This window comes from Gorilla gorilla, chromosome X (assembly GCF_029281585.2).
Source record: "Gorilla gorilla gorilla isolate KB3781 chromosome X, NHGRI_mGorGor1-v2.1_pri, whole genome shotgun sequence".
Taxonomy (NCBI): Eukaryota; Metazoa; Chordata; class Mammalia; order Primates; family Hominidae; genus Gorilla; species Gorilla gorilla.
In genome coordinates, this window is record NC_073247.2 from 95,635,710 (window position 1) to 95,660,534 (window position 24,825).

Below are 24,825 nucleotides of genomic sequence, written 5' to 3' on the forward strand. Positions count from 1 at the left end.
GGACATAAAATCAATGTCCAAAAATTATTAGCATTTCTATAAACCAAAAACTGTCAAGCTAAGAGCCAAATCAGAAAAGTAATACAATTCACAATTGCCAGAAAAAAGAATAAAATACGTAGGCCTACAACTAATCAGGGAGGTTAAAGAGCTCTACAATGAGAATTACAAAACACTGATCAAAGGAATCAGAGATGACACAAACAAGTGGAAAACATTCTATGCTCATGGTTAGGAAGAATCAATATTATTAAAATGGCCATAATGTCCATAGCAATTTACAAATTTAATGCTATTTCTATCAAACTACCAATGACATTCTTCATAAAACTAGAAAAAAACTATTTTGTATTTTATATAGAACCAAATAAAAAGCCCAAATACCCAAGGCAATCCTAAGCAAAAAACATAATAAAAAAACTCTCCCCCCACAACGCACACATGCACACACACACAAACCCAAAGCTGGAGACATAATGTTAGCCAACTTTATAGTACAAGACTACAGTAACAAAAATACAAAACAGCATGGTACTAATACAAAAACAGATACATAGACCTAAGGAACAGATAGAGAGTCCAGAAATAAGGCCACACACATGCAACCATCTGAACTTCTGTAAAGCTAACAAAAACCAGCAATGGAGAAAGGACTCCCTATTCAATACATGGTTCTGGGATAGCTGACTAGACATACACAGAAGATTGGAACTGCACCTCTTTCTTACACCATATAAAAAATCAACTCAAGATGAATTAAAGCTTTAAATGTGAAACCCAAAATTATAAAAACCCTGAAAGGCAACCTAGGCAATATCATTTTGGTTGTAGTAACTGGGAAAGATTTCATGACAAACATGCCAAAAGCAATCACAACAAAAGCAAAAACTGATGAATGAGACCTATTAGGTTGGTGCAGAAGTAATTGTGGTTTTTGCCCTTTAAAGTAATGACAAAAACCGCAATTACTTTTGTAATAATTAAACTAAAAACTTCTGCATAGCAAAATAGACTATCAACAGAGTAAGCAGACAACCTTAAGAATAGGAAAAAATGTTTGCAATGTATGGACTAAAGTCTAATATCCAGCATCTAAAAGGAACTTCAACAAATGTACAAGAAAAAAACCAAACAACCCCACTTAAAATTGGGCAAAGGACATAAACAGACAGTTCTCAAAAGAAGACATACAGACGGCCAACAAACATATGAAAAACTCAACATTATTGATCATTAGAGAAAGGCAAACCAAAACCACAATAAGATACCATCTCACACCAGTCAGAATGGCTGTTATTAAAAAGCCAAAAAATAGCAGATGCTAATGAGGTTGTGGAGAAAAGAAAAAGGTTATACACTGTTGGTGGGAGTGTAAATTACTTCAACCATTGTGGAAAGCAGTGTGGCAATTCCTCAAAAAGCTAAAAACAGAACTACCATTCAACCCAGCAATCCCATTACTGGTTTTATACCCACAGGAATATAAGTCATTCTATCACAAAGACATGTGCAGCACCATTCACAATAGCAAAAACATGGAATCAACCTAATTGCCCATCAATGGTAGACTGCATAAAGAAAATATTGTACATATAGAGCATGGAATACTACACAGCCATAAAAATGGAATGAGATCAAGTTTTTGTGGGAACATGAATGGAACTACAGGCCATTATCCTTAGCAAACTAACAAAGAAACAGAAAACCAAATACTGCATGTTATCTCTTATAAGTGGGAACTAAATGATAACTTATGAAAACAGAGGGGAGCAAAGACTCTGAGGCATATTAGCGAGTGGAGGGTGGGAAGAGAGAGAGGATCAAAAAAATAACTATTGGGTACTACACTTAGTATCTGGGTGATAAAATAGTCTGTATAACTTACCCCTGTGACACGAGTTTACCTGTGTAGCAAACCTGCATGTGTACTCATGAACCTAAAATGAAAGTAAAAAAACAAACGTGTTTATTTTATCTGATTTTTAAAAGGATATTTGTGTTGTGTTAAAAATCTTGAGTTGGGAGTTATTTTATTTTATAACTTTATGTAGTTACACTTTTGGCTTATATCACTAATTTTCTCCTTTGTATCAAGAGATAGGCTACCATCACCTATATATCAAAGAGTATGTATATATCCATTTATAAAATAAATAATAACTAAGACTACGCTTTGAAAATGAAGAAAACTGCTCAGAAATTTAACTATGTTTCAATTTCCAATAATTTGAGACTGAAATATTGTCTATATAAAGCAGGCATTTCATAATATTTGACTAAATTATCCCTTTTCTCACTGGTTCTTTGTTGCCTTTTCTAGTGATATCCCAAGTGAGATGTATGTGCAAGACAATTGAAGTGTAGAAATAAGATAGTAAAACTTGAATTTACATGTTTCACTTCATATTTTGAAATGTTCTATCTTATAATAAATAATTTATAATATATATCATTATAATAGACTGTGAACTATTCACACACATATTAAGTTGATGTGTTCAAAATTGTTTACAATAAAATGTTTGAAAAAGGAAGTTTAGAAAATGCTGCTTTAGACTGTGGAAAGAAAGTAAAAATCAATGCAGGTGCAAAGTCCTTTTCTTAGAGTATAAAAGCAGTGATCAAGTCAGCATGGCTGACTACGAAACTATTAAATTTCTAGGGATGCAGGTCGTAACATCTTCTAGCTACTCTATTGAATGAAGTGGTTTCACGATAGACAAATAGGGGATCATTGATCAATTGCCTTTGGAAAAACCAAAAGCACAAACTTGAACTATTTCAGACATCTGTAGTTTTCTTTTTCAAAACAATTCAGAGCAGTAGTTCTTAAATAGAACTGAGTATCAAAATAGTCTAAGACAGTTTTAAAATACAGACTTGATTGACTTAACCCAGAAATTTTGATTCATGGTTCTGAGAGCAGTTCTCAGATGTGTTTATGTTTTTAAAACTCCCGAATTAATTTTGATATTTACGTCCAGTTACGAATAACTGGACTAGATATTTTATTGCTCAGTGTCTCCAAAGTTCTTCCTAAATAAGTAAGTCAGTTGTTATTTAATGATGAGTGTGGGTCAGGTTTTGTGCTGGGCACTAGAGCTTTACTTTAGAAAATGAAAATTGATTTACATCAAATATAAATACATTTTGTCATTTTGACTTATTTTTGTTCTGTGTTTTAAAACTTGATGATTTAGGTAAGTCAAAAAAGTCAAGCTCTAAGGCAGGGGTGTGCAATCGTTCAGCTTCCCTGTACCATATTAGAAGAAGAATTGTCTTGGGCCACACATATAATACAGTAACACTAACAACAGTTGATCAGCTAAACAAACAAATCTCAGAAAAAAAATCTCATAATGTTTTAAGAAAGTTTACAAATTTGTGTTAGGTTTCATTCAAAGCCCTTCTGGGCCACATGTGGCCTGTGGGCCATGGGGTGGACAAGCTTACTGGGACATGCGTTTATATAAGCATAACCTCAATTGTAGAAATGGTTGTATTCACCATTCCAGCTAATAAGGAAGTAACATTTTCAAAACACATTATGCCATGTTTATTTTTGGTAGACAATACTTATTAGTACCAAATCAAATGGGCACCTTCCAAATCGATAATATCGTGGATCAATTATCCCTGTATGGAGAGACAATTCAAAATCCAGGTCAACACTTCTATGTACCCCTATAACACATCATTAGTAATTTGATGTAATTTGTGAAAACATTAAAATGTAAGTTTACTTTAGAACTTTTTTAGTGAATTAAGAAAATTCTTGTGATAGTTTGCTGAGAATGATGGTTTCCAGTTTCATCCATGTCCCTGCAAAGGACATGAACTCTTCATTTTTTATGGCTGTATAGTATTCCATGGTATATATGTGCCACATTTTCTTAATCCAGTCTATCGTTGTTGGACATTTGGGTTGGTTACAAATCTTTGCTAGGGGGTGGTGGGAGGGAGGAGGGATAGCATTAGGAGATATGCCTAATGTAAATGATGAGTTAATGGGTGCAGCACACCACCATGGCACATGTACACATATGTAACAAACCTGCACGTTGTGCACATGTACCCTAAAACTTAAAGTAAAATAATAATTAAAAAATAAAAATAAGCTAAAAAAAATTCTGACTCAGAATTTTTCACTAGAGAATACTTTGAGGTTGAACTGATTCAATTTACTTATTTGTTATTAAGTAACAGATTACTTAATTAAGTTAGTATTTTTATTTCAGGTTTTTAAGTTTCTGGTAAAAATACAATTGGTTTATAATAGGGAGATTAATACGAATTAAAGGTAGACATTCTTTAAAAATGGAGATAAGAGAACGAATACAATTTTTTGAAGTGTTGCAATTGAAGAATTTGTTATAATAATGAGTGACAATAAGACAGTTCCAAATCACTGATTAAACATAGCATTGGGCTTTGTTTCTTAGAAATAAAGGATAGATTACTTAAAAAAATAGTTATTATTATTTATTGCCCATAATACAAATTTAATTAAAGCATTATCTTCTTTTAATAGGCTAGAAGTAAACATCAGAACATATGATAATTCCATTCCAAGTAAGAATTTAGTTAATGAAGTTTAATATTTCTTAGATTGGAAAACAATTTTAGGAACTAATGACTAGTATATTCCATTAAATGTGATAAAGCAGAAACTGCTATGAATTTTTATAAAAATTTTATAAAAGCATGTATGCGTGATATTTATATGTGTATGTTGGTAGGTGTATATGTGTGTGTATATTTCTGGCCTTGATGTAGATTTGCACTCACTGGTTTTGAAGAAAGATTTATTTAGTTTGTTCTCCTTCATAATACAAACCAATTTTACTTGTATAAGATTCCCTTGTGTTTAGAATTCATAATTACAGTAAAGAAGGCAAATATAGTCAGAGAGATGAAAACGGTTAATGAACAGCCCATTTGTTAAACAGCTGCAACTTTAGGAACGTTTACGTTAATATATTGAGCTGAAATCTGCCTGCACTGCTATAAATATTACCCATTGGTTCTAGCCCACCCCTCAGGATACATATAAAAGAAGCCTATAACATTGTGATTAAGAGCATGGGCTCTGGGGCCAAAGTACCTGTGTTCAAATCAACTCTGCTACTTACTAGCTTTAATTAATAAATAATTAATAAACTAGCAATTAATTTAACCTCTCCCTCTCTCTGTGCTTTATTTTTCCATATCTGTAAAATGGAGACAATTATATTATCTAATTCAAAGCATTGTTGTAAAGATTAAACAAGTTTACTAAAATGCTTAGAACACAGTCTGGCACATAGTAAACACTACGTAAGTGTTAGTGGTTACAGCTATGCAGTTATTACTATGACTACTTTTCGCCAATATAGCAGCTCTTCAAAAATCTAAATATAGTAACCGTATCTCTGATTAGTCTCTCCATCTCCAAGAGAGCTATGTTGAGTTTCGTTACCAGTTCCACTTTTGACATAGTTTTCAGATAGTTTGATCTTCCTGATCACCCTATTCTTGTCCTCAAGTATGTATATGGCCTTCTTTAAATAGAATCCCCAGAATGGAATGCAGTATTTCCACCTAGGGCCCTAATTCCTGTGGTTCGGGATGCCACTGAGGTCAGAGAGGTGCTAAAAGAAACACTCAGATGTAATCAATCAAGACTTTTACTGACTGTTGTCAACACCGTGCTAGTTATTATGAAGACTATAGCAGAAGTTATATTGTCTGCAGTCTAACTAAAGTGACATAAAGAAAAAAAAAACAGGATACACGAGATGATGTAGATATTTTCAAGGAAACAGAAAATCTCTATTTTCTATTCCTACTGTCTGATTATATAATTTTACCATCATGATTTAAGTATCTGTGAAAATTAATGTAGAAAATAAAATTACAAATTTCATTTTAAATAAAATTCAATGATAAATAAGAAAAATGGTTTTTATTTTCGCTGATTGCTATGCAAATAAACTAGGAACTCTGAGGAAAAAATCTATATTTTAATGTATAACTTAGTTTAATTTAAATAATATGTTTCTTACTCAAGAATATTTCAGGTCTGTGGAAAATCTGACATTAACTCCAAATTGTTTATTATCCTTTCTCATTTAGTCAGTGAATCAAGCAGAAAATCATGGAATCAAAAACACTTTGCTTTGACATTTCCCAAACCACTCCAGAGAGGTACAAATGATAAATCAAGACCTTTGAAATCACAAATAACAGTTACTGTAAGTATAGAAAAAGTCATTTTAAAAAATGAAATCTAAGTTGGTAAAGCATATATAAATATAAGTAAGGCCTATGTAACTTGAATTTTACTACCTGTTGGAAGATATTTTTAAATTTGTAATTCTCTGTACAACAGACTGCCCCTACCTGCTTTAGATTAAGCTCATATTTGTACATAATTATCCACATCAAAGACATTATCTAAGCAAGCTGGAGAACCTAATACTGCACCTGGCAAGTTCTATCAGGACATGTTTACCAGCTGCAAAAAGCAGCTAAAATTTAAATATTAGAGCAGAAACTGATCTTGATGAGGTTTCAAGGCCTCCTTATTTTACAAAATATGAAATTCAGAGACTTGATATTAAGAGATTCAAGTTTTCTACTGTTTCTCTAAAGTCGAGTTATGCTATCAATTAGCAAAAGGAAAAATAAGCATATGTAGGTCACCTATTATGATATCAAACAATTTTTAAAGCATCTCCCAGAGCAAAGTTATAGTCAATGCATTTATTCAAGGGTCATTTATTACATTTTTAGTGATCCAACTTTCATGTTTCTCTTCAGGTCATCTTTTAATTCCGTATTACCATTTGCTTGTTGGCACCTCTACTGAATAATTGAGGGAAAATAAGAAGTAATTTTAAAATCAGTCTTTATGGTTATTTATGACTACAAGATTTGGCAAATATTTGGGTGAGATTTGAAAATAAATTACACCACTGCTGCACAAGTTAATGTGAATCAAGCATCTGTTTATTTCATTCAGTTTATGCCTTTGTTTCTTTTTTTTGTGCAGTGCAGTTGGGGTCACAGACTCTCAATTTGACAAGACACTTTAAAAGCAGGAGTAGAAATTAGGCTAGGGTTTTACAACTATTACAGGAACTGTCATAACAAACTTCAAGTGGATCAGTTTATTTCTGATTTAACTTGGGGATAAACAGTGTTCAATATTTTCCAAAAGATTCTCCCCATATAGAAGTCCCAAAAGCCTACTGTTGGTATTTGAGGACAAGTCCTGGAATGTCATGAGTCACTGTGGGCCTGCTCTAATCTCAATATGAATCATTAATGGAATCATAAAATTCCCACTAAAGTCATTTTATTTCCAAAGTGGAGTTATGTGTCTCTTTCTGTCTCTCTCTTTCACACACACACACACACACACACACACACATAGACACAACCTTGAAAGAGAAAAAAAAATAAGTTTAAATAGATGGTTAATAAAAATATAAACTTTTTTATGTTTCAATGTAGAAAGACAAAACTCATTCACAAATGCTTATTATTCTAACCAATCTTTTCAGAGACATGACAAAAGAAAACTAGAAGAAGGCCAGAAACCAGCTGATAAATGGATAAGGCATTCTTTAAGAAAAATTTTGCAATGGCCACCTATTTACACAGCTGCCAGGGAACAGACTCCATTCAGACATCTTTATACTTCCAAAACCCATCTTAAAAAAGCAGAATATAAAAAGTCCAAAGATGAAAAAGGAGGAACACCTTTGAAGAAAGATTCCAAGAAAAAAGGAGGTTCATATGCAACAAATCCAGAATCCAAGCAAATAGTAGAAGAAGAGAAAACTAAAAGACAAAATGAGGCAGATAAAACTCCCTTAAAATCATCACATGAAAATGAACAATCCAAGAAGTCAAAATCCAGTTCAGAAACAAATCCAGAATCCCAAAATTCTAAGACAGTCTCAAAAAATTGTTCACAAAAAGATAAGAAAGATTCAAAGAATTCCAAGAAGACAAACACTGAATTCCTACATACAAAGAACAATCCAAAGAAAGATTTGAAGAGATCAAAGACTAGTAATGATCCCATATCAGAGATTTTCTCAGAAAATAGTTTAAATGTTGATTTCCTCATGTTAGTGGGACAGTCTGATGATGAATCCATAAATTTTGATGCATGGTTAAGGAATTACTCACAGAATAATTCAAAGAAGCCTACAAAGAAGGACACAAAAAAGAATGCAAAGAAAAGCTCTGATGCTGAATCTGAAGACTCAAAGGATGCTAAGAAAGATTCAAAGAAAGTTAAGAAAAATGTCAAGAAAGATGACAAGAAAAAGGATGTAAAGAAGGACACAGAGTCTACTGATGCTGAATCTGGAGACTCAAAGGATGAAAGGAAAGATACAAAGAAGTATAAGAAAAAATTAAAGAAAGATGACAAGAAAAAGGACACAAAGAAGCACCCAGAGTCTACTGATACTGAATCGGGAGATGCAAAGGATGCAAGAAAAGATTCAAGAAAGTTGAAGAAAGCTTCAAAGAATGATGACAAGAAAAAGGATGCAAAGAAAATTACAGTCTCTACTGATTCTGAATCTGAACTGGAGTCAAAGGAGAGTCAGAAAGATGAAAAAAAGGATAAAAAAGATTCAAAGACAGATAATAAAAAGTCTGTCAAGAATGATGAAGAGTCTACTGATGCTGACTCTGAACCGAAGGGAGATTCAAAAAAGGGTAAAAAGGATGAAAAGAAGGGGAAGAAAGATTCAAAGAAAGATGACAAACAGAAGGATGCAAAGAAAAATGCAGAATCTACTGAAACGGAATCTGATTTGGAGTTAAAGAAGGACAAGAAACACTCAAAGGAAAAGAAAGATTCAAAGAAAGATATCAAGAAGGATGCAAGAAAGGACACAGAGTCTACTGATGCTGAATTTGATGAATCTTCCAAGACAGGCTTTAAAACATCTACAAAAATCAAAGGTTCAGATACTGAATCTGAAGAGTCACTATATAAACCTGGGGCTAAGAAGAAAATTGATGAATCAGATGGCACATCTGCAAATTCAAAGATGGAAGGACTGGAATCAAAGAGAGGATTCAGAATGTCATCCAAAAAGACTACATTCAATGAAAAAGGGGAAAAAGCAAGTACAGGCAGAGTTCCTCCATCAAGAGAAAAACCACCACTCCCTGCTTGTGAGCCTTCTCTACCATCACCAAAGGTCAGACGTCTTTGTTGGTGCAAGATGCCTCCTCCACCTCCAAAACCAAGATATGCTCTTTTGGTAAGTTTACTACTGTTTTATATTTAGGCTGAAATGGATATAAAATGAAAGACTTTTTAAAGTTTGAATTTATGTTTTCTCCAAATAATAGTTATCTTTTACTAGAATATTGACAACTTTGTGACTCAAAGGTAAGAAAAATAAAGAATACCTCACAAGGATGCAAAATACTGCAAAAAAGTTATAAATTTAAGAGAATAGAAATTATTTGGACTAGAGAAGAGAGAAATGACTTGTGATTTAAGAAAACATGTGAAGTTATGTATAAAGAAGGTCATTTTGCAAAAAAAAAGTGGTTAAGTTTTATACTTGGAAAAGAACAAAAATGAAAATTGACTAAAACTTCTACAGGGGCAGATTTAAGCGAGATATAAAGACATTTCCTGAGAAGTTGCTGAATACAGTAAAAGCTAGATTAACCAAAATTCATACATAGCAGGTGGAATACATGCCAAGATTCAACTGTGCAAAAAATTAAATTATTTAATCCATATCTCAAGTGGATTTTTTATGAACCCTCATTATAACTGATATCAGGAAACAAAAGTTAACTTTTCAGAAATAACTATATCTTCTGTAATTTATAAACCTCATGTTAACTTTATCTATTTGGAAGTAAATACTCTGTCATCTTAAAGCTACTACTTCTCTCATCCAGGAAACTTTCCCTTCAATCCCTTCCCCAATAGTCTGATTGTAAGGGAAAGCATAAATAGACATATTACATTAGACAGAGGAGTTCTGGATTAGTTCTCACACTGCTGATAAAGATATCAGCAGTGAGGTGATACTGAGCAATTTACAAAAGAAAGAGGTTTAATTAGACTCACAGTTCCACATTTCTGGGGAGGTCTCTCAATCATGGCAAAAGGCAAGGAGGAGCAAGTCACATCTTACTTGGATGGCAGCAGGCAAAGAAAGCTTGTGCAGAGAAACTCCTGTTTTTAAAACCATCAGATATTTTGAGACTCATTCACTATCACAAGAACAGTGTAGGAAAGACACGCCCCCATAATTCAATCACTTTCCACTGGGCTCCTCCCACGACATGTGTGAATTGCGGAGGTTACAATGCAAGATGAGATTTGGTTGGGGACACAGCCAAACCATATCAAGTCCCTATTCTACATGTTTCCTCCCTTTCTGTCTCTATGATTTTTGGTTCGGTGTAACTCATTTACATGATTTCTGGGCATCAATCTTTGTTTCCTATGCTTGCATGGTATTCATTGTTTATTCTAAGCATGGTAAGACTGCTGCCCTCTGACCTGTTAAACTCGCGGCTTCTGTAGGTACGGCTAGTTCTTGACCCTAAACTTCTCATTTTCATTAATTTCCTCCTCCCTTTCTTCTCCTCATTTCTCCCCCTTGTCACCTTCCTGTTCTTCTAACTCAAGAAATTTATATTTCCTCTTTTAGGCTCAGAGAGATCTATTTTATCTTATATTCCAAATATTTTCTATCTTTGGTTTATAATAAAACTTTACATATGTACATCAATTTACTTCTCATATATTAATATTTTTTGGAAGATAAAAACATCTTTTATCACTCTCAGCCTGGGTTTCAAGTCTAGCTTTCTCCCAGCAGATCCCAAAACTCTGCTTTGAGACTCAAAGTTGATTAATGACCCCCTTGCTCTAGGTGATATCTTCTTTCTCCACCAGATTGAGTTAATGGATGGCTAACCACTAGTGTGACAATACTTACAAGAAATAAAAGTACACTGGGGAATAATTTTTAAGATAAGTAAGAAGAAAGACTCTCAAATAGCTAGACTCTTTTCCACAGGCAGTTTTTAGGAAAAGTAAATAAAATATAAGAAAAAAATTGAATACAAGGATTAATTTTAATTAAAAAAATATCTTTCAGGGTATGTTCTAGGCTTGTACAATTCATGCCAAGTCTCTTTAATAAACTTCCATATGCTTTGCCACCATTCAGTTAGGCTTTTCTATCTCTACTACTCCACTGAAACTTTTCCTTTAAAGGTTACCAAATACCTTCTTGTGGCCATATCTATAGGCTTTTCCTCCCTCCTCATCTTATTTCATAATTCAACAGCATTTAAACTAACCTCTCTGTCTGGAAATACTTCCATTACTTCACTTATATGACTGTGCTCTCCTGTTTTTATTTCTACATACTGGTAGATTTTAACCACCTTTATTGTATCCTTCTCTGCCTCATTATTAAAAATTGGAATGATCCTCTCTTTGTCCTGGACACTCTTGATTTACAGTCCTCACTTCGTGAGTTTATAGCATTAAATGGCTTTAAATATTATCTATGTATTGATGATTCCAAAATTAATATCTCCAGGTATGACCTTCTAATTGAGCTCCAAAATCTCTCCAGCCACTTACTTGAAATCTCCACTATAGTATCTACTGGGCATCTCATACTTAAAATGCTTAAATAATATTTTTAACCCCACACTAAATTCTATTCCTCCCTTAGCTGTCTTCATCTTATCAGATGGCACCACCATCCAGCCAGTTGATTTTTTTAAGCCTGGACATAATCTCCTTCTCACTTCTTTTTCTCACCCTACACAGGTAATCCATCAGCAAGACTTGTTTACTCTACCTCCAAAATATGTCCTGACTGAATCCACTTTCCTTATCTCCATTACTACCACCTTCATTGCTCCAATCATCACCATCATTAGCATCTAGCTATCCATTAACTCATTATGTTGCCCAGGCTGGTCTTGAACTCCTGGGCTCAAGCAATCTTCCAGCCTTGGCTTCCCAAAGTGCTGGGATTGTAGGTGTAAGCCACCATGCCTGGCAGAATAAAATTTCTTACCCTAGCTTCTACAGTCTTTAGCCCCTACCCATTTTTCACCATAATCATGTAGCACTTCTTCTCTTTTCTCTTGTCATCTAGCCAAACTGGCATTCTTTTTGTTTCTCATAAACACCAAGATTGTTTTCTTGCAAAGCCTTTTCATGTGCTGTTTCCTCTGATTGGAATGTTCCTCCCACAGATCTTTGCATGTCTATTCCTTTTCATTATTTAGTTTTTCAGCTTAAGTGTTCTCTTTAGAGAAGCCTTCCCTGACTACCTTACTTTACGTTACACTCTCCTCCACCACTATGCAGTCATCCTCCGAACACTGCATCATACATTATTTGGCTTCACTGAATTTATATTTATATAAAATTATATTTTATTCATTTGTTTGTTAATTATATTCAACATCAGAATTCAGGTTCTATGCAGGCAGTGAATCTCGCCTGTTTTTTCATATATATATATATATTTATATACATATTTATATATATATTTTCATACATGTCCACAGATTCAAAAACAGCAGCCATATATATGAAAATATATATTTTAATATATGTCCACAGATTCAAAAACAGCACCTATGTTATATTTAGTTGGTTGAGAATTTGGTCCCTCTAAAGAGCTACATATCACAGTAGGAGACATTCGGATATCCCTTTTTCCAAGCATTTTTCCTCTAGATATGTCATTAAAACAAGTATTTTTTTAAGTGAGGGTAGTCACAAAAATGCACTTTACATTCTAATTGGGTGTCTGGAAGAGAATACCTATGTATCCTGCTCAATTGTGTATGGGGAATTTATGAACAAACTTTGTTATTGAATCTTATGGAGTTTTCTCCTTCCTTTTTTTTTTTTTAATATGGGCTTGAAGAATGACGGCTTTTCTCCTTTTCTCCTCCACTGGAGTCCTAGTGATTCTCACAGTAGCACATAAGCACATAAGAACCACATAAGCAGTGCTGTGTTTCAGGGTCAGCACTGTTTACACTCCTGGATTAAGATTATTTACATTTGATATTATGTTTATAAATCTTAGCAATATTCTCAAACGTAAGTGAGGAATTCTTTATATTCCAGACGCTAAGGTAGAAAAGTAGGGTGTTATGTTTAGGGTGTTTTGTTTTCCATTCTGTATGCATATATATAATCTTTATTAACAAAAATACAAATACAACAGAAACAATATAAAATATGTAAAGAAAAGCTAATCATTTAGATCCTCATGTCCACTTTCTGATGCCAAATCCCCCTATTTTCTCATCTTCTAGAGGTAAACAATGTTAGCAGCCTGGGGTCCATTTTTCTCTCTTACACCATTGCCTTGTACAAGCAAATGTAAGGAGGGAGAGAGAGAGGGAGAGAGAATTACATAATTTGTTTTGACCAAAATACAATCATGCACATGTAGTAAAGTACAACTTATTTTCTCACTTGACAATATCATGGTCATCCATATAAGTCGTTAGACATACATCTATTGTTATTGTTCTTATTTCCAACTTGCTTGTGAAAACACACACAGAATTTTGTGTCAATACCATACATTGTGATTTGTTTCCCTTCCATCTTTTAAGTTTTTATTTTTGCTTATCTCTCTACTTCTCATTCCCACTTTCACCCATCGCTTTTTTTCTCCTTTCTAGGTAACACTTATCAACAACTTACTACGCTTCATTCCATACTTCTCTCTAAGGTTCACTTTACCATACCAAACATTCAAACACACACAGACACACACACACACACACACACACACACGCACACAGTGGTAGCATCTGGCAGCAGAAGAGAAAGTGTATGGCAGCTGGGAGCAGGAGGAAGTGAGGTTTTCTTATTGTTTTATTTAATTTTATTTTATTATTTTTTTTTATTATTATACTTTAAGTTTTAGGGTACATGTGCACATTGTGCAGGTTAGTTACATATGTATACATGTGCCATGCTGGTGCGCTGCACCCACTAACTCGTCATCTAGCATTAGGTATATCTCCCAATGCTATCTCTCCCCCCTCCCCCCACCCCACAACTGTCCCCAGAGTGTGATATTCCCCTTCCTGTGTCCATGTGATCTCATTGTTCAATTCCCACCTATGAGTGAGAATATGCGGTGTTTGGTTTTTTGTTCTTGCGATAGTTTACTGAGAATGATGGTTTCCAATTTCATCCATGTCCCTACAAAGGACATGAACTCATCATTATTTATGGCTGCATAGTATTCCATGGTGTATATGTGCCACATTTTCTTAATCCAGTCTATCATTGTTGGACATTTGGGTTGGTTCCAAGTCTTTGCTATTGTGAATAATGCCGCAATAAACATACATGTGCATGTGTCTTTATAGCAGCATGATTTATAGTCCTTTGGGTATATACCCAGTAATGGGATGGCTGGGTCAAATGGTATTTCTAGTTCTAGATCCCTGAGGAATCGCCACACTGACTTCCACAATGGTTGAACTAGTTTACAGTCCCACCAACAGTGTAAAAGTGTTCCTATTTCTCCACATCCTCTCCAGCACCTGTTGTTTCCTGACTTTTTAATGATTGCCATTCTAACTGGTGTGAGATGATATCTCATAGTGGTTTTGATTTGCATTTCTCTGATGGCCAGTGATGATGAGCATTTTTTCATGTGTTTTTTGGCTGCATAAATGTCTTCTTTTGAGAAGTGTCTGTTCATGTCCTTCACCAACTTTTTGATGGGGTTGTTTGTTTTTTTCTTGTAAATTTGTTTGAGTTCATTGTAGATTCTGGATATTAGCCCTTTGTCAGATGAGTAGGTTGCGAAAATTTTCTCCCATTTTGTAGGTTGCCTGTTCACTGTGATGGTAGCTTCTTTTGCTGTGCAGAAGCTCTTTAGTTTAATTAGATCCCATTTGTCAATTTTGGCTTTTGTTGCCATTGCTTTTGGTGTTTTGGACATGAAGTCCTTGCCCACGCCTATGTCCTGAATGGTAATGCCTAGGTTTTCTTCTAGGGTTTTTATGGTTTTATGTCTAATGTTTAAATCTTTAATCCATCTTGAATTGATTTTTGTATAAGGTGTAAGGAAGGGATCCAGTTTCAGCTTTCTACATATGGCTAGCCAGTTTTCCCAGCACCATTTATTAAATAGGGAATCCTTTCCCTATTGCTTGTTTTTCTCAGGTTTGTCAAAGATCAGATAGTTGTAGGTATGCGGCGTTATTTCTGAGGGCTCTGTTCTGTTCCATTGATCTATATCTCTGTTTTGGTACCAGTACCATGCTGTTTTTGTTACTGTAGCCTTGTAGTATAGTTTGAAGTCAGGTAGTGTGATGCCTCCAGCTTTGTTCTTTTGGCTTAGGATTGACTTGGCAATGCGGGCTCTTTTTTGGTTCCATATGAACTTTAAAGTAGTTTTTTCCAATTCTGTGAAGAAAGTCATTGGTAGCTTGATGGGGATGGCATTGAATCTGTAAATTACCTTGGGCAGTATGGCCATTTTCACGATATTCATTCTTCCTACCCATGAGCATGGAATGTTCTTCCATTTGTTTGTATCCTCTTTTATTTCCTTGAGCAGTGGTTTGTAGTTCTCCTTGAAGAGGTCCTTCACATCCCTTGTAAGTTGGATTCCTAGGTATTTTATTCTCTTTGAAGCAATTGTGAATGGGAGTTCACTCATGATTTGGCTCTCTGTTTGTCTGTTGTTGGTGTATAAGAATGCTTGTGATTTTTGTACATTGATTTTGTATCCTGAGACTTTGCTGAAGTTGCTTATCAACTTAAGGAGATTTTGGGCTGAGACAATGGGGTTTTCTAGATAAACAATCATGTCGTCTGCAAACAGGGACAATTTGACTTCCTCTTTTCCTAATTGAATACCCTTTATTTCCTTCTCCTGCCTGATTGCCCTGGCCAGAACTTCCAACACTATGTTGAATAGGAGCGGTGAGAGAGGTCATCCCTGTCTTGTGCCAGTTTTCAAGGGGAATGCTTCCAGTTTTTGCCCATTCAGTATGATATTGGCTGTGGGTTTGTCATAGATAGCTCTTATTATTTTGAAATACGTCCCATCAATACCTAATTTATTGAGAGTTTTTAGCATGAAGGGTTGTTGAATTTTGTCAAAGGCTTTTTCTGCATCTATTGAGATAATCATGTAGTTTTTGTCTTTGGCTCTGTTTATATGCTGGATTACATTTATTGATTTGCGTATATTGAACCAGCCTTGCATCCCAGGGATGAAGCCCACTTGATCATGGTGGATAAGCTTTTTGATGTGCTGCTGGATTCGGTTTGCCAGTATTTTATTGAGGATTTTTGCATCAATGTTCATCAAGGATATTGGTCTAAAATTCTCTTTTTTGGTTGTGTCTCTGCCCGGCTTTGGTATCAGAATGATGCTGGCCTCATAAAATGAGTTAGGGAGGATTCCCTCTTTTTCTATTGATTGGAATAGTTTCAGAAGGAATGGTACCAGTTCCTCCTTGTACCTCTGGTAGAATTCGGCTGTGAATCCATCTGGTCCTGGACTCTTTTTGGTTGGTAAACTATTGATTATTGCCACAATTTCAGCTCCTGTTATTGGTCTATTCAGAGATTCAACTTCTTCCTGGTTTAGTCTTGGGAGAGTGTATGTGTTGAGGAATGTATCCATTTCTTCTAGATTTTCTAGTTTATTTGCGTAGAGGTGTTTGTAGTATTCTCTGATGGTAGTTTGTATTTCTGTGGGATCGGTGGTGATATCCCCTTTATCATTTTTTATTGTGTCTATTTGATTCTTCTCTCTTTTTTTCTTTATTAGTCTTGCTAGCGGTCTATCAATTTTGTTGATCCTTTCAAAAAACCAGCTCCTGGATTCATTGATTTTTTGAAGGGTTTTTTGTGTCTCTATTTCCTTCAGTTCTGCTCTGATTTTAGTTATTTCTTGCCTTCTGCTAGCTTTTGAATGTGTTTGCTCTTGCTTTTCTAGTTCTTTTAATTGTGATGTTAGGGTGTCAATTTTGGATCTTTCCTGCTTTCTCTTGTGGGCATTTAGTGCTATAAATTTCCCTCTACACACTGCTTTGAATGCATCCCAGAGATTCTGGTATGTTGTGTCTTTGTTCTCGTTGGTTTCAAAGAACTTCTTTATTTCTGCCTTCATTTCGTTATGTACCCAGTAGTCATTCAGGAGCAGGTTGTTCAGTTTCCATGTAGTTGAGCGGCTTTGAGTGAGATTTTTAATCCTGAGTTCTAGTTTGATTGCACTGTGGTCTGAGAGATAGTTTGTTATAATTTCTGTTCTTTTACATTTGCTGAGGAGAGCTTTACTTCCAACTATGTGGTCAATTTTGGAATAGGTGTGGTGTGGTGCTGAAAAAAATGTATATTCTGTTGATTTGGGGTGGAGAGTTCTGTAGATGTCTATTAGGTCCGCTTGGTGCAGAGCTGAGTTCAATTCCTGGGTATCCTTGTTGACTTTCTGTCTCATTGATCTGTCTAATGTTGACAGTGGGGTGTTAAAGTCTCCCATTATTAATGTGTGGGAGTCTAAGTCTCTTTGTAGGTCACTCAGGACTTGCTTTATGAATCTTGGTGCTCCTGTATTGGGTGCATATATATTTAGGATAGTTAGCTCCTCTTGTTGAATTGATCCCTTTACCATTATGTAATGGCCTTCTTTGTCTCTTTTGATCTTTGTTGGTTTAAAGTCTGTTTTATCAGAGACTAGGATTGCAACGCCTGCCTTTTTTTGTTTTCCATTTGCTTGGTAGATCTTCCTCCATCCTTTTATTTTGAGCCTATGTGTGTCTCTGCACGTGAGATGGGTTTCCTGAATACAGCACACTGATGGGTCTTGACTCTTTATCCAACTTGCCAGTCTGTGTCTTTTAATTGGAGAATTTAGTCCATTTACATTTAAAGTTAATACTGTTATGTGTGAATTTGATCCTGTCATTATGATGTTAGCTGGTGATTTTGCTCATTAGTTGATGCAGTTTCTTCCTAGTCTCGATGGTCTTTACATTTTGGCATGATTTTGCAGCGGCTGGTACCGGTTGTTCCTTTCCATGTTTAGCGCTTCCTTCAGGAGCTCTTTTAGGGCAGGCCTGGTGGTGACAAAATCTCTCAGCATTTGCTTGTCTGTAAAGTATTTTATTCCTCCTTCACTTATGAAGCTTAGTTTGGCTGGATATGAAATTCTGGCTTGAAAATTCTTTTCTTTAAGAATGTTGAATATTGGCCCCCACTCTCTTCTGGCTTGTAGGGTTTCTGCCGAGAAATCCGCTGTTAGTCTGATGGGCTTCCCTTTGAGGGTAACCCGACCTTTCTCTCTGGCTGCCCTTAACATTTTTTCCTTCATTTCAACTTTGGTGAATCTGACAATTATGTGTCTTGGAGTTGCTCTTCTCAAGGAGTATCTTTGTGGCGTTCTCTGTATTTCCTGAATCTGAATGTTGGCCTGCCTTGCTAGATTGGGGAAGTTCTCCTGGATAATATCCTGCAGAGTGTTTTCCAACTTGGTTCCATTCTCCCCATCACTTTCAGGTACACCAATCAGACGTAGATTTGGTCTTTTCACATAGTCCCATATTTCTTGGAGGCTTTGCTCATTTCTTTTTATTCTTTTTTCTCTAGACTTCCCTTCTCGCTTCATTTCATTCATTTCATCTTCCATTGCTGATACCCTTTCTTCCAGTTGATCGCATCAGCTCCTGAGGCTTCTGCATTCTTCACGTAGTTCTCGAGCCTTGGTTTTCAGCTCCATCAGCTCCTTTAAGCACTTCTCTGTATTGGTTATTCTAGTTATACATTCGTCTAAATTTTTTTCAAAGTTTTCAACTTCTTTGCCTTTGGTTTGAATGTCCTCCCGTAGCTCAGAGTAATTTGATCGTCTGAAGCCTTCTTCTTTCAGCTCGTCAAAATCATTCTCCATCCAGCTTTGTTCCGTTGCTGGTGAGGGACTGCGTTCCTTTGGAGGAGGAGAGGTGCTCTGCGTTTTAGAGTTTGCAGTTTGTCTGTTCTGTTTTTTCCCCATCTTTGTGGTTTTATCTACTTTTGGTCTTTGATGATGGTGATGTACAGATGGGTTTTCAGTGTGGATGTCCTTTCTGTTTGTTAGTTTTCCTTCTAACAGACAGGACCCTCAGCTGCAGGTCTGTTGGAATACCCTGCCGTGTGAGGTGTCAGTGTGCCCCTGCTGGGGGGTGCCTCCCAGTTAGGCTGCTTGGGGGTCAGGGGTCAGGGACCCACTTGAGGAGGCAGTCTGCCCGTTCTCAGATCTCCAGCTGCGTGCTGGGAGAACCACTGCTCTCTTCAAAGCTGTCAGACAGGGACATTTAAGTCTGCAGAGGTTACTGCTGTCTTTTTGTTTGTCTGTGCCCTGCCCCCAGAGGTGGAGCCTACAGAGGCAGGCAAGCCTCCTTGAGCTGTGGTGGGCTCCACCCAGTTAGAGCTTCCCGGCTGCTTTATTTACCTAAGCAAGCCTGGGCAATGGCGGGCGCCCCTCCCCCAGCCTCGCTGCCGCCTTGCAGTTTGATCTCAGACTGCTGTGCTAGCAATCAGCGAGATTCCGTGGGCGTAGGACCCTCCGAGTCAGGTGTGGGATATAGTCTCGTGGTGCGCCGTTTTTTAAGCCGGTCTGAAAAGCGCAATATTCGGGTGGGAGTGACCCGATTTTCCAGGTGCGTCCGTCACCCCTTTCTTTGACTCGGAAAGGGAACTCCCTGACCCCTTTCGCTTCCCAGGTGATGCAATGCCTCGCCCTGCTTCGGCTCGCGCACGGTGCGCGCACCCTCTGGCCTGCGCCCACTGTCTGGCACTCCCTAGTGAGATGAACCCGGTACCTCAGATGGAAATGCAGAAATCACCCGTCTTCTGCGTCGCTCACGCTGGGAGCTGTAGACCGGAGCTGTTCCTATTCGGCCATCTTGGCTCCTCCCCCCGGTATCTGTTTTATTTTAAAATAAAGAAATAATACATACTTCTTTGCATCTTGGTCAGCAATAGTTGTTACAGCTCCTCCTAACTTTTGCCATTCTAATGGATGCATAATGATATCTCATTGGTACTTTAATTTGCATTCTCCTAAATGCTAGTTTGTTTAAATATCTTTTGAATGTTTGTCATGCCATAGGTTTGATCTTTTGAGAATTATTTCTTTGTATTCTTTGTCCATTTTTCACATGGGTTATTTGTATGTTTCTTGCATTTATTAAAGTATCTTTGCATATTATAGGTATTACTCCTTCATCTGTCTTCCTTGTTGTATTTTCCCTAGCTTTCATGTCTATTAATTATTTTGCAGTGTATTTTGCTGTGCACAAATACTAAATTTTTGCATAGTCAAATACATCTATAATTTCTTTGGTTGTTTCTTGGCTGTCCGTATTAGTGAAAATTATCTTCTCCACAGAGTAGTTTTTAACAGGGACTAAAACAAAAACTAGTCCTTAGTAAATAATAAACTGTCATCGATGTCCAAATTGAGCATTGTGACAATCAAGGTTTTATTGTACCGAAATGAGTTAACAAAGGAGATGTCCTAGTGTCTTTCCCAAAAGAATTAAATACGTTATTTGAAAAATCAGAAGTCCCATGCAAGTTGTATAATCTAGTGGCTACTGCATACAGCTTTGGAGTCAAATAATTTGGATTTAAATCCTTGCTCTATCACTTACTAGCAGGATACTTTTCCCCAAAAGTATCTTAATCATTTGAAATATTAAGTGATTTCTTTCTTAATCACTTGAAATATTATTTTTTCTCAAGTGTAAAATGGGATATTAATAAGACCTTCCCTATAGGAAAATGAAACATGTAAGATGTTTAGTATATTATCTGCTATTTTATTATGCATATTCAGGGAGCACCACTCCTATCAACATCCCTCAAATAACAATGCATGTGGCTTTTAATTTCATCCAGGTTATATGAGCACAATGTAAAAGAAACCAACGTATTAGAACATGTTTAATTCAACAAATAAACCAATCAGTATTTTTAACTGCCACCCTCTCCTCAATAAAATTAATTAATTGATAGCATATTTCATTTTCCAGGAGGAATTATCATTTTCTGAGCATGCAGAGGTTATATGACATTATGCTCAATACTGGGCAATTGATTAAAAAGCTTATCTTTCAATTTCCATAGTTAATTAGGAGTCAAAAGAAGACAGACTAAATAATCAGAAAACCCAAACTAAGGAGACTGCAAGTTGATTCACTGTTCCTATTCAAGGAAAGTGGGTGTTGTTGTTGTTGTTGTTGTTGTTGTTTTGTATTAAACTGGAAAGCACTTCAAGGAAGTACTACTTATTTCAGGTGAAATCAGTCAAAACGCAAATTGAAGTAAAACACATAAGAACCGTCGAACTTGGTTCACTTTATACTTTTTATTTTTTTCTGGGACACATGTTCCTTCATAATAAAATAAAGCAAGTAAATCCCTCTCTTATTCTGGGCCTGATTTCTCATCTCTAAAATGAAAAATTGAACTAGGTGAGCTGTAATTTCAAATTGTATGGCTAGCATAGTGGGATGAATTTGTCATTTCTTAGTTGTGCCTGCCTGAAAGATATCGGTCATATGTCTGCCCATAACAGTGATGGACTACGGATCGAATATGAGGCTAACCAGATAGTAGAAGTGACTGACACACTAGAGCACAAAAAAAATAATGGTAACATTGAACGGAAATTATTACCACAAGAAATTATTCTTAGGAGGATTCATGAATTATTGGGTACCAGTGATTTCTAAAGGTTTTTGAAACATTTTCGAGATCTTTGTACAATATGTAATCATGATTCTGGAGGTAATTTATTTTTGAAACTGTCATTACCTGATTTTTTTTTTTTGAGACAGTCTCGCGCGATCTCGGCTCACTGCAACCTCCACCTCCCAGTTTCAAGCGATTCTCCTGCCTCAGCCTCCCATGTAGCTGGGACTATAGGTGCCCATCACCACACCCGGCTAATTTTTTGTATTTTTAGTAGAGACGGGATTTCACCGTGTTAGCCAGGATGGTTTCGATCTCCTGACTTCGTGATCTGCCCACCTCAGCCTCCCAAAGTGCTGGGATTACAGGCGTGAGCCACAGCGCCCAGTCACCTGATTTTATCTATTAAAAAGAATACTGGAGTTGTTTTAATTTGAAGCCATCCCACTGTATTTGATAAAGTTACTGTCAAGTACCAGTGTAACTGAATGCCCCAGACAGACAGAAAGATATAAGTGCCTACTGATATGTTTCTGTTTTTATTTCCTCTGCTGGTTATTTCCATATCTCTGAATAATATATTTATATGACTACTTCTCAATTTTACACATTTTCCATTGGTTTTCTTCCATAACAGATAAAGATATAGGTTGTGTACATCATCCTCTCTTCTTCTCTCTAATTGAGTCCTATATTTGTTTTTAATATATTTGCCAATTACCTTTATAACATTAAATATTATATTTGTAACCTTTTTCCTACCCTTTTTCCCTACTTTTCTCTTCTGTTCTTCATTTTTGTACCTTTTCTTTAGTTCTTTTTTAAAAAGTGCTCTTTTAATAGTTCCCTGCAATGACCTTTCACTGAATATTATGGTCTTGTCTGTACCTACATTAACTTGTAATCTCTTGCCTTTGTAAAAACTATCTCTTCCCTTAACTTCCCTGAGTTTCTACTATTGTGGTTTTCTTTCTTGCTACTACTTTTCTTTTTCTTCTCCTACTACTGTTTCCGTATCTTCAATTCTTGCACTTCTTCCTCTTCCTACATCCAACTCAAAGTTGTTTTCTATGGCTCAGTTATTAGACCTCAACTCTTCTCTATATACTCTGGGAGCATTAATCTACCACTATGGCTTAAATTTTCACTTCTTTGTAGACATTTCAAACTGTATATCCCTAGACTATTTTCTCATCCTAAATCTTGTCTATTACCTCCTATATTCAAACACTTTCTAAGCTCCAAGTGATCAGAAAAAAATGAAATTTTTTGATTTCATTTTTAATTTAAATTTAATCCACCATTGGGGCCTTTTCTGTTATTCTGGTAAAGTCATTTGCAAATGAGAAATATAGTACCTAACCTACCCATTATAACAAATTGTTCTTAGGTTCGAATATTTAAAAAAAGTGTGAAAGGGTTTTATAAATGACAAATCATTATACAAATGTAAGACTTTATTACTACTATTACTGCCTTATGCCTTCATTTATATTACTCCTCTTTTTTCTTGCAATTGGTTTCTCCTTCTTCTCCAGTTGTCTTCTTCAAAGCTCAACTTTCCCTCAAAACATTGTAACACTTATATTGCTCTCTATTTGTTGGGTTGATATTAATATTGTGTTCTAATTCTTTCTAACTACCGTAACACTCAGAGTATCATTCTGCATGTAGAAGATGATTAACAACTATTTGTTGACTGATTAACTTAAAAGTTTGGTAATAAGTTGAAAGTTTATATTTGGAATTTTGTCATATTTAGGAGAATTATCAATCTTTATTACTATGTTTTATCTATCAATAAATATTCCTTGAGCAAATATTCTGTGTCAGGCACTGTTCAAATCAATGAAGATATAAAATGCATATCTATTTCTTTCAAGGAAGTTAAAGTTTTCACCTAGGGAATAAAAATTCTAGCAGCTTTTGTTTTAGTTGTCCTCTCTAAATAAAATAACCTTCTCTGAAAATAGGAACACTCAAAATATTATACAAAACCAACAAGCTCTACATTCTTTTCTCATCTATGTAATTTACTCAGTTATTATTATGGTTGTGCATTGTATCTATCTTCTGCTAAAAAGTAAGCTGCATGATGACAAAGCTCTTTGTTTACTAATGTATTTGAAATTCCCAAGAAAGTGGGCACTCAATATTTGCTGAAAAAGTGAATGTGGCATTTGTTAGAGGACTACCAAAAAATGAATGAAAGAATTTCTCGGCAGTTGTATAAACACAGCTGGAGCTAGGTAATATCAAATTTAAGTATGTTCAGTTCATAAATTATTTATTTGTACCACAAAGCTGAAGTAATATTTCAGCTTGGTTATAAAAGATAAGCAAGATTTTGACAGAGACAATGGAGAAGTTTATATTCAAAAATTACCAACTAATTAAAAGCAGAACCAGGCTGTGGAATTATATTATGAGATGCAATATTATAGCATGATGCCTAAGGGTGAAACTAACTGAAGGAGAAAACAGTTTACAGCCTAGAAGCCAGTCAAAGTGGATGGTGGGAGAAAGAGTTGGCAAGTGGCATGATAAGCATGATGACAGGCTAAGGGAAATAAAAGCAGCAGAGAATATTGTGATGCCTCTTCACAACAAGTTTTTTTTAGAAAAATGTTATTCATGTTCTTAGCCTACTTTTTGATGACATTGTTTGGTTTTTTCCTTGTTGATTTGTTTGAATTTGGTGTAGATTCTAGATATTGTTCCTTTGTCAGATATATAGATTATGAAGAATCTCTCCCACTCTGTGGGTTGTTTGTTTACTCTGCTAACTTCCTTTTGCCATGCAAAAGCTCTGTAGTTTAATTAAGTCCCAGCTATTTGTCTTTGTTTTTATTTCATTTGCTTTTGGGATCTTGGTCATAAATCCTTGCCTAAGCCCAATGTCTAGAAGGGGATTTCCAATGTTGTCTTCTGGAATGTTTATAGTCTCACAAATAACCACTAAAGAACTTACTCATGTAACCAAACACCACCTGTTTCCCAATAACATATGGAAATAAAAAATAAAATAAAAAACAAACACTAAAGTATAAAATAGTTGGGAGGAATTTCTGGTTTGT

The 24,825-nt window shown here is 35.6% G+C and overlaps 1 protein-coding gene across 2 annotated transcripts in view; it reads left to right on the forward strand.

The window, feature by feature from the left end:
- Positions 1 to 24,825, forward strand: part of CYLC1 (cylicin 1) — a 53,777-nt gene that overhangs the window by 26,941 nt on the left and 2,011 nt on the right. The window contains exons 3-5 of one of the 2 annotated variants that reach the window (XM_019019030.4): positions 4,532 to 4,572; positions 6,115 to 6,233; positions 7,548 to 9,275. In XM_019019030.4, the coding sequence (XP_018874575.3) occupies positions 4,532 to 4,572; positions 6,115 to 6,233; positions 7,548 to 9,275 (1,888 nt within the window). The remainder of the gene's footprint in view (positions 1 to 4,531; positions 4,573 to 6,114; positions 6,234 to 7,547; positions 9,276 to 24,825) is intronic. The other variant, XM_019019031.3, reaches the window with a different exon arrangement.